Genomic DNA, 11,895 nt, shown 5'->3' on the forward strand with positions numbered 1-11,895 from the left:
GGTTTGCAATGAAGTATTCACAAAAACACCGATAATTGCTTATAAAAGGCACAGAAATTTATCAGATATTCTGACATCGACCAAGGTAAAGAAACCATAATTTTTGAAACATATAGGACAATCCCTGATGATGGCGGACCTATATAACAATATTTTATTTATCATAAAAAAATACCGCCGAAACGCTATATTAGTGTAGGATTGATTGCAAACATATAAAATTTATAAATAGCATATATAATACAAACCTGATAATTTCTTATCAGAAGGAATCTATCTCTTTATAAACATAATTATAGATTATGTGATATAATTATTGCAAAACATTAGTGAAACCAATATATTTCGATTTGGTTCCGAACATGAACCTTGCAATGTTCTATGAAAACAATGATAGTAATTGTGTGAAGATGAAGAGGGAAGCCGTGGACGTTGGGTTTCGCTTTTTCTTAATTGAAAAATCTACCAAATATGCTGAAAAATGTCACTTTTCAAATGTTTTTTTATCAAAAATGAAAGTGGCCGCATCCGTGTTCATCCTCAACCTTTATATATGTTATGTGTTATCATCAAATACAACTTACATTTCAATATTAAGAATGAACACGAATGCGGCCACTTTCGTCTTAGACGGAAACCGTCTAAAAATTAACTAAAATGCTAAACTTGTGAAGATTTCAGTCATTTAACATGACCTAATGATGCTAGTACCCGATATATGTGCATTGTATTGTAAAAAACAGCCCATATTAATGTAGCAGAAGCATTCTACTTTAAAAATAAATAGCTAAAAGTTTACATTTTAACAATTTTGTAAAACTGCTATATTTTGGGGCCAAAAAGGGGTCTTACTGGACCGACTCCTTTGCTTTCATCTAGGATGACAAAAATGGTATGGAGGGTTGTTCATGATGTGACCTTCACAGTCTTTCAGTCAGTCATTGTCACACGAACTTGACCTCATTTTATGCTCCAGGGGTCACTAAATTGAAGCAGATGTAGTGTATCAATGCCTCAGTGAAATAACAAACAAACAGCAAGCTCAAAATAGTGAATATGTAACGGTTATCAGGTTGTCTGCATGTTGATTTTGTAAAATATCAGTTGCAAGTCACAATATGAAGATTTTGTCAAGTGTCAGAGCACAGCGAAGGAGATCAAAAAGTCTTCATATTGTGTCCAGCAGCTGATATTTTACAATATCAATATGCAGACAACCTGATAATTGAATATTAGGCTGTATTTGCATTTTTTTTAAGTGTTTTCTTAGTTTCACCAGCAACTGGAAGTTGTTATGATAAGTTCGAGTCAAACTATTCAACTTTGGTTCAAACATTATGATGTTGCTGATATGTCTGGGTCAAAGTTATTAAGGTCCGGTCAACATGTTTGATGTCACAAAGCTGTGATACAGAATAATATAAAGAGCTGAGCAGAGTGATATAAATAGTGGGAAGACCGATAAATAGATGAGTTGGCAAATATAATCCAAATGTTAAGACATATCATTGTTAAATAAGTGTGATAAATTCATTTAAAGGCTTTGAATTTGACTATGTGAAATGTTATATCTCAATATTGATATACCCCAACCCACCTATGATAGAGAGTGACAATTTAAGAACTGGGTGTCAATCCATTGGTCTGTCCTTTGGTCTGTTCCAAATCACTTTGAAGTTTTGTTTTAAGGTACCTTAATGTGAAGTTAAGAATGATAATTTCATCCATTTATGACATTTGACCTCTGTTTTTCTTTTGTGTCTCACAGGATTCTGATTCTAGACTAGAGAAGTTAGAAGAACAGCTTCACCAACTGATACAGTTACAAACAGCTAAGGTATGGACTAGTTTCTAAGTCAGTATCCAATGAAAATTTTAGCTATTCTTTCATGTCTAGTTTGCTATAGTAAGGAGATAACATTATTGCACATGAAGGCTTCCAGTGCACAAATGTAATATGTGAGTTTAAGAAAAAGAGTTTAACTAATAACTAAATACTGGATATTTGTAGACATCATTAGGTTGCTGTGTAATTGCCAATTAATATTTTTCTGTCCATCAGTCGGGTTGTTGTCTCTTCCTCACATTTCCCATTTCCATTCTCAATTTTATTGGCAGGACTCTTGATATGATAAGTGTAGAAAGTACATTTTTGTGGTTTTTAGTAAGATACATAGTTTACATGTTTTCACTGAATATTTTCACGTATGAAATGTGATATAATATCTCCACTCTAAAAGAAGGGGTTATATTGTTATCGCCTTGTCTGTATGTCTGTTTGATCAACAAAAATAATTACTACACTTTTTAGCTGAACTACTGAAGAGAGCAACTTCATACTTAGTGAATAGCCTTACAGAGATTAGTTGTAAAAATTGATGAGTTGTAAGGTGTGAGTGCATTTCCAATCTGTGTGGGCACTTACTTTCTGTTGTTTGATACTGGATAACTAGTGTATGTATGCATAGCACGACAACCCATCTAAAAATAAAGAGATGTAATATGATTGCCAATGAGACAACTATCCACCAATTGGGTTGTCCATGGGTTCCTTTATTGAATAGTTGAGAACACAACTCTAGAAAATTTTATAAAAAAAATAATTTAATATATTTTTTACAGGTTCAAAACAAGTCTGTAGTCAGTAGCTCTGATTACAATGATCTGTCGGATACGAGACAGTCCAATGTCTCTAGACTTGAAGCTGAAAGAGGTAAGATGTCTTTCATGTGGGCTCATTTAAAGCTGAGAAAGAAAGGATCCCTATTGTTACACTAAGTACATTTATATTATTACCGCTCGATGATATAAAAAATAAGATGCGGTATGATTGCCTATGAGACAACTGTCTACAAGAGACCAAAATGACACAGAAATTAACAATTATAGGTCACTGCACAGCCTTCAACAATGAGCAAAACCCATACCGCATAGTCAGCTTTAAAAGGCCCAGAAATTACAATGTAGAACATTTCAAACGAGAAAACTAACAGCCTTATTTATGTAAAAATTTTTTACCATGTATGTTAAGAATTTCTTAGAAACAGTTTATTTTAAGTTCATCATCTTTGCCTTGATTTAAACTGTGTAGACAAATCTCTTTTAAAAATCTTTTATCTTAAAAAAAAGGACAAATAATAAAAACAATATAAGATATAAAATATTCTGCTGATAAAATGTTGTTCAATAACTTCAATATACTGTAAACCAGCTTATTTTCCTGTATATTTTTTTCACGTTTATCCCTTTCTAGCAGACTTCATGATTATTTTCTTCAGTTTTAAATTGTTGATGTATTTTATATAGAAGAGAATAGCCTAGTTTAAATATTTAGATGGATTTAGTTTTTGCATGGTTTTTCTACTCAGTAAATGTTTTAAAAGTTTTACTTTTTTTTAAATAATCTATAATGCCATGTATAATACATTCTTATCACAAAAACAATTTCTTTTTTCAAAATTTTTGTTTTTGTGGTTGCGTAAAAAAGTATAGGAAAATTGATGTTTTAAAAGCCTTTAAATAGCCAGAAATGTCATTGTGAATCACCTTTACATCAAGGACAGTTTATTTGTCATCTAATTTGAAGAAAAAAAGTATACAAAAAATATTTCTGTTCTGAATGTATTGCATTTGAAATGCAAGCGATAAAAAAATATCGCTTTTGATTCCTCTAATTATAGACATACAAACAGATGACAGTGATACAGGGTCAAGGTCAAACAGCAAGGAACGAAAAGGTCGTAAAAGTCGCAAGTCAAGGATTCCTAGTTACAGAAAAAGTACTGCTGCATCAAGGGCACATAAAGATGTCTATAAGAAAGATTCAGGGTATGTAATTAAATAAGATACACAGTGATGATATGATAAAAAGAGAACCCTGGTTCATTATGAAAAAGGGTAGCTGATGAACCGTAGCTCTTTGGTCCTTATGATATTTTTTTACTATTTGTGGACTACTGTAAACCAACATATTATTGACAGCGATTTGTATTTGCGACTTTCGTGAGTAGAAAAATAATGCGAATATAAATCGTCGCAAATATGTAAAACTTGGATATTTCTTATTAAACTTCATCAAGTAAATCAGAAAAGCGCTAAATTAAGTAGCCGCGAAGAAGCGGCTAAGAGAGGGTAAAACGCGAAATAAAGTATCCGCGAAAATAAGATGGTTTACAGTATATATATATGGTCCGCAAATAGTAAAATAGATTTATAAGGACCTAAGATATATGGTCCTCAAATAGTCAAAAAATATCATAAGGTCCTAAGAGCTGGTCCGCAAATAGTCTAAAGATACTATAAAGCCTAAGAGCTAGTAAAAGGGAGCTTTGAGGATATTAATGAATTAATTGGTTTAAAGTAGTGATTGGTTAGATTTGTCAGATACATTATAGCTGTAAATTGGAATTGACTGATGTACCATACAATATCCTTTTTGGTTGTCTCAAGTCTCATAACTATATAAAGACTGTGGAAGAGACTATGATGACTAAAAAGTACATGAGTACTTTAAACATAAGTCCTTGATCTAATTTTGTGGATGTTAAATATTTGACTATCTGTGATGGACAGAGATAGTTAATAACAGACAAAGATAATTTGATGTTCAGTAAAATAAAGTAGAACGGTCTTCCATTATATATCTATTGTCTCATATTTTGACAAATTGAATTATATATTTTGATTTAGACAGCCTTCAACTTGTCAGAACTTATGAGGAAGGAATCTTAATTTCGGAGCAAAATACTCAGCAAAAAATGTGAAATAAATCCTAAATCTTCTTCAGAATTAACCTGGTTATCAGTTGTAAGTTGTCTAGTAGAACATGCACTTTTTTGCAAGTTTCAATATACATTTCAATTGATTGATATATATGACACAATTGATACAAAATTATATATGTTAATTTGATTACTAAAACAATGATAAGTCATAACCCATAGGAACAATTTAGACCTTGGGCTAATGAAGCATATGTGCAAGAAAACAGGTACAAGGACCCTGTTTGTATTTTTTTTTCTGAAAGCATACTATGATATTTATCCTGATATCAAGATACTTGGACTTGCATTTGTAGTCCCATAATTTTGGGTATGTTGTCTCTCGTGCAAAGACAGTTTGCCTAAGTTTGTTTTAAAGACACTACTTAAATACTTACAATAGAAAAACATTATTTTCTATAAAGTAACATTACTGCCTGTAAAACCATTTTGAGGCCCTGCTTTCTAGGTGTAGTCCAAGGACTTTAAACGAATTAGCAATGTTGCTATCCATATGATCTTAATTTTATGCTGACAGGCAAGACATATCTCAGTATCAACTCTTCATAACTATAATACTACAAACTATAAAAATCTTGTACAGAGTATAGCTTGAAAACAAGCAATGTGAAGTTTGATAATTAGTATAATTTATGAAATTAACTCAATTAAGATACTTTTTGTCAAGTATAGAACTCAAATGTATTAGTTTTGTCATTATTCACATAATCAAATTAGGTTTTTTTTTGTAATAAATAGTGTTTTTAAACCATTTTATTATATAAAAGCTAACCAGATGAAGCCTGAATGCTCTTCAGTTCTTCTAATTAGATTTTTTGTGAAGTGATGATGATTTTTTCTCTGATTCCATGTCTTAAAGATTAAATATAATTAGTTGTTGAGTGTTGGTATGATTAAAGATTGATTGAGAATAATGGGACGTGTGAAATTCCTAATTAAAGCACGTTTTTGAAAACATAGGCAATTTAAAAGTGGATTTGATTTGATTGAAGGTTAAAATTTTCTATGGTTCAATAAATCTTTAAATGTCAGAAAGTCTGTTTCCATTAGTTGCGTCATGAGTTCTGTATATTTTCTATGGAATACCTCAAACTTGAACTTTGAAATGATCACACAGTTATCAATTAGTCTGTGGTTCCAGACTAATTATACCTCTTGTAACTTGTAGAGTTATGATATTTGGAAGGGTAAGGTATTTCCTTGAGAAATTTTCTTTATTGAGGAAGAGATGCAAAGATTCATATGGGTTGACCTTGAACCCTCAACTCATACCTTTATGTCCAGACCCGAACATTTTTGTGCCCCCTGCTGTCACAAGATGCAAGATAGAATTTGGGTTGGGTTATTTGTACCTTGTATGAATTTCTTAATTTCTCCATTTAGCTATACCTGCCTGTAGTTGTCTTAAAAGGGAGACAAATGTCTCATTCACTTTCAATTTTTTGTTAAAAACACATTTTATTTCATTTAACCTTAAATTATTATTATTATAACATTTCTATTTTTTTTACAATTAACAGTTGTCTATGTATCAATAAATGATTTCCAATTTTTAGAAATGGAATTTAATCCAACTTATTAATCATTAAGTCAGGGTAAAATGAATAGTTGAAAGCTGAAGAGTCAAGAAAGTCATTCATTTAGGGATAACTACGCATTCCTAATACAACAAATTCTTAAATGTTAAAGCACAAATGGATAGTATGTCTTATTGCTATTTAACGCAGATTTTCCAAGACTGACTACTTTTCCAAGTTATATATCTCTGCCATTAATGGTCATGCAAGATGATCAATGAGAGATGGACTTTATATGCTCTAATATCATGAATATCACATGTGTTAATCATTCAATGAAAAGTCGTAGTACAGTTGTAACATAAAAACCAGCCAAACCTTATTATAAATATATAAATGGCTAAATTTTTTACTGTTTATACGGATAAAAAAAAAGAATTGCACAAAATTAGCTTTGCCGTATTGTACCGGAATTTAAAATTTTATATCCATTATGAACAAACCCTATTTGTAAGTTTATTTAATTATAAAAAATTGAGCTCAATTTCTCTTTCTTAACATACATTTGTGAACTAAATAATGAAGGTGTATGCTTTTGATCAAAGAATATGAATGAAAAAGGATATTGGGCAAATAGTAATGTTTAAAAAAGGTATAGAAAGTTTGGGCACAATTTAATTAAGATTTATCATTCAATACACCTTTGTGTCTCTGACTTGACTGTGAAATTGACTGGGAATGTGTTTTTTTTTTCTTCAATTTGAATTCAGGATTGCTGTATTGAACCTTTATTTTATAATTCGTTTATTGAAACCAATTTTAGCCTTTTATTGCTTAGATTTGTCTGAATATCCTGACCTGAATTATTTATATCAGTCACATGTAATTCATCATCCTCAACATCTCAAGGATTTTAACACAACTATCTCAAGGTCATTGACCAGATTTAATGATGTCTTAATGTTTCTGGAAATAAATAAATATCTGTTTTGCAAACCATTTAAATTTCTTTACTCATCAAGTTGAGTGACTTCATATTAATCGTTTTTTAATATCTTCTTAAGAATATAAAATTGTCATTTCCAGAACAGTAAACTCTCTATACTTTATGTAATGATGTATATGAAGTTTTTTACTCAGGCATCTTACAAGATGGATTTTGAGGTTTGGTAATGGTTAGTAGGCATAGACTAGTAGACTGATAAGTGGGTGGTCAAACTTCTGAAAGGTAGAAGCCAAAAAAAAATATGGAATGTCTATTTTCCAAGTAAAATTATGTTAAAAATTTCCGATCTTCTCATGAAACAGTTTTTCATGATAAATTTCTTAATTTAGGCCAGGAGCTAAATTTTTGGAAAATTTGGTCCTGCTATTTGACTGTTTAACATTGATTCATCATTTTTGTCGAGCCTTCGACTTTAGTATAAAAAAAAGCGAGACTAAGCGATCCTACATTCCGTTGTCGTCGGCAGCGTCCAAAAATATTTACTCTGTGGTTAAATTTTTGGTATTTTAATAACTTTCTTAAACCATACTGGATTTCTACCAAACTTGGACAGAAGCTTGTTTATGATCATAAGATATTATCCAGAAGTAAATTTTGTGAAAATAAAATTCCATTTTTTTCCGCATTTTACTTATAAATGGACTTAATTTTTCTGCGGGAAAACATTACATACACTCTGTGGTTAAAGTTTTTAAAATTTAAATAACTTTCTTAAACCATCCTGGATTTCTACCAAACTTGGACAGAAGCTTATTTATGATCATAAGATAGTATCCAGAAGTAAATTTTGTAAAAATGACAAATCCATTTTTCCATATTTTACTTTAAATGGACTTTTTTTCGGCCAGGAAACAACACATTCACTCTGTGGTTAAATTTTTAAAAATTTTGATAACTTTCTTATACTATTTTTTATTTGTACCAAACTAAGACAGAAGCTTGTTTATGATCAAAAGCTAGTATCTACAAGGAAATTTTGTTAATATTTTGTACCTGTGTATCTGTATTTTACTTATAAATGGACTTAGTTTTTCTTCCAGTTAACATTATATCCAGTCTGCAGTTAAAGTTTTTAAAACATTTATTAGATTCATAAACTATCCAGGATTTTTTACCAAACTTGGACAGAAGCTTCCTACAATCCAAACATGGTATCAAGTGGAATATTTTTATTGATTTTTTCCCTCATTTTTGTTGATCCTGCAATTTACAGCAAAAGTAGGCTAGACACTGGGTTCCGCGGAACCCTTACAAATTTTTTGTATTCTTGTCTGAATCCCACTATTTGACTGTTTTATATAAATTCAGCATTGTTTTGCATTTGTATTTGACCGTGTTATCCTATTTTGAGTGTTTTACACTCATTCATTATGTTTGCAGTGTCATACTTAATTGACTGTTTCTGACATTCAGCATTATTGGCATTTTTGTCTGACTGAGTCCCACTATTAGACTGTTTTATCCTGATTCAGCATTGTTTGTATTTTTGTCTTACAGTGTCCTAACACTTTGACTGTTTTACAATGATACAGCATTTTTGGAATTCTTGTCTCAGACTCATACTATTTGACTACTTTACAATGATTCAACATTGTTTTGTATTTTTGTGTCTTTCACAGTCCTACTATTTGACTGTTTATAACTGATTTAACATTGTTGACATTCTTGACTGACAGTGTTCTATTATTTTGTCTGTTTTACAATTATTCAGCATTGTTTGTATTCTTGTCTGAAAATGTCCCTTTTTTGACAGTTTAATCCTGATTCAGCATTGTTTGTATTCTTATCTGACAATACCATACTATTTTGACTGTTTTACATTGATTTAGAGCTAAAAATAAATAAATATTTTATTCCTCTCTTTTGTTTAACCTTTAGAACATGAAAACTGTTCAGTTAATGTATAATTGAATAGTAGCCTGATTAAATGCTTGTTGAGACGAAGAAAAACACCATCCTTTGATAATGAATAATATAATTACGTGTGAAATAGAATTGATATTTGTAGAATTAATTTGTCTAAGTCTTGTAAGACAGCTGTGATCATGGTATTAGAGTTGTGACAGGAATTTAATGAAGTGAGGGAAGAAATATGTTCTATATTGACTTCTGATTTTAAATAAAGAATTTATTATTATTATTAATATTAATGGCTTCTGATTTTAAATAAGAATTTTCTTACTGTATATATAAGAATATTTCAGTTACAACTATAATGTGAAATAGTTGAATTTCTACACATAAAAGAATTTGGCAAATGATTTTTGGATTTTTGTGATCATTTTGTGAATAAGATGTCAATGATTTATCATTGTTGGTCACTGTTATATTTATTCACAACTGATCTAGACTTGGGACCATTTCATTTTTTGGCCTTTTATGATGCTCTTTAAATACTTTATTTGTCCTTTTAACTTTTGGATTTGAGCTTCACTGATGATTCTATTGTAGACTAAATATGCATCTGTTGTACAAAATAATGAGCCTGGTATCTTCAGTCTTTTTTGGGAGGTTGACATGTTATATATTATATCAACAATTTTCTTCATATTGTTCTTCTGAACAACTAAAAACATCTTTCTAAAATTTGTTATCAGATTTCATGTAAGCATGCTTTACCATGTGGTGCCTTTTCAGATTCATAGCTCATCATGTTTACCAAATTCTAATTCAATAGCTCACTGTTGTACTTCTTTGTAGCTCACTTAGTTCAAATGTTGGACCCTTTATATTCTCAGGTGATAGTGGTTTCTGTTGTCTGCTTTATAAGCAATTATACAGTTAACTTGTGTATAAAGGTCATCCTCAAGAGCAGGAAAAACTGACCTCATTAGAGAGGTGATCTTTGAATTGAATTCAAAATGTAAAAATATATTACTGTAGGGTGACAAGAAGAGAGTAAGCTTATAACATTTTTCTCTTTATAGAGTAGACCTTAATAGTAGGTTTGACTGTATATTCACAATTTCACTTTAATAGTGAAACCATTCCAAAATCTATATATAGCTGTAAACTTTTTTTTCTGTAAAATATAAAATAAGTAGCATTACAATCAATTATGTTGGATTTTGTTTTTTAGGTCTTTAACTGATTTTAAATGTTTACAGCGTTATTATTTTGTCTTCCAAAACTTTTGGTCTTGAGCGTATTAAATGAGGGTAATTCCAGAATTATGCCATGTGTGTCATGCACACTAAAGGCAATATTATATATTCCCATTGCAAAGTACACCAGGACTAACTTACAAGTAACAACATCAGGAAGTAAACAAGTCTTAGCTTTCTATTGAGAAATGTGAAAAAAACGTCAATCAAGGTTCAAGAATAGACGAATAGGATAGTGTGAAACTAGTAATTACTAAATGAATTTGAAATGGCATTATACAGGCATTTGGAGAAGATATTTCTTAATTGTGTGTAATCCATTTTGTTTAGAAATAAGATATATTTAAACCATAGATTGGAAACATTTCTGTAGACAAGTCACATGCTGACTGAAGATTACACTACCACTGTCCTGTCAATGAAAGCTTAGCAAAGCCTGGAATCAAGAATGTTGCTATGAAGAGGATTGGGGTTATAAATGGATCTTTAGGGTTGATCAAGTCTTTTAAAATGTGCTATCTCATGTCCCAAGTTAAAAAAAGATCAGTGGTTATTTCATAGTGTTTTTCATCTCTTAAAGAATTTAATATTGATATTTATTGATGGTTAATATAAGATTTAAATCCTGTCTTTGTTTTTGCTCAGTTTAGATTTGTTTATAACAGCGTGTAAAATCTAAAGACATCATCCGAAGAGTCATGGGAAGATGATTTTTTATACAAATTTTTAATCAACCATTCATATTATAATTGACATGCTAGCACTTTGATTGCAAAGTTTTCCAACATACAGAGATTTGACAGAATTGAATGTCAAAATTACAATATTGGAATTTTCTTTATTAAAAAAACAAAAAAAAATATGAAAAATTAATAGAACAATAAAACTTTTCTGCTGTGTGGTTTAGCTGACATTAAATTTGGGTATACCATTAAATTTGTTAAATAAGTAGCGGTTTTTTTCTCTGTCTTTTTAGTATGTAGTCTTAATACTGAAACTTCGGAAGGCAAAGATTTAAGTGGATGATAATGGTTATACTGAATATAACCAATTCTAGGATGTCCTTTAATACTACATGCCACAATGATAGTAAGAAACTGAATTTATAGCTGTGTTATAATTACTATTGAAGAATTACCAGTAGAGGAAGCAGCTATGGAAGAAATAGAATAGAGCGGCAGTATAATGACCGTAGATATTCCTGTGGAATTATGAATGCAATATTTATCCTGAAGAACTCTACTTGAAACATCAACGGAAACCTATGATTAACCTGGACAATTTACTGACTTAGACGGCTCTTAACAGAACAAGTTGTACAAAATGATATCAAATTCATCATCATTTTTTAGATTATTAAGAAAGTAAATAGCTGTCATTGATCTAGCTTATAGAGTCTACTTATTGTTTTGTTATTAATTTATTTTTCAATTGATACATTTCATGTTGTTTCAGTCCATATGACAAAAATAAAAAAAACATTTTGC

The 11,895-nt window shown here is 30.4% G+C and overlaps 1 protein-coding gene across 3 annotated transcripts in view; it reads left to right on the plus strand.

Moving 5' to 3' along the window:
- Positions 1-11,895, plus strand: part of LOC139523211 (leucine-rich repeat and coiled-coil domain-containing protein 1-like) — a 104,420-nt gene that overhangs the window by 25,774 nt on the left and 66,751 nt on the right. For all 3 annotated transcript variants that reach the window (XM_071317039.1, XM_071317038.1, XM_071317040.1), the window contains exons 7-9: positions 1,769-1,837; positions 2,623-2,713; positions 3,681-3,828. In XM_071317039.1, the coding sequence (XP_071173140.1) occupies positions 1,769-1,837; positions 2,623-2,713; positions 3,681-3,828 (308 nt within the window). The remainder of the gene's footprint in view (positions 1-1,768; positions 1,838-2,622; positions 2,714-3,680; positions 3,829-11,895) is intronic.

Source organism: Mytilus edulis, chromosome 5 (assembly GCF_963676685.1).
Source record: "Mytilus edulis chromosome 5, xbMytEdul2.2, whole genome shotgun sequence".
Lineage (NCBI taxonomy): Eukaryota > Metazoa > Mollusca > Bivalvia > Mytilida > Mytilidae > Mytilus > Mytilus edulis.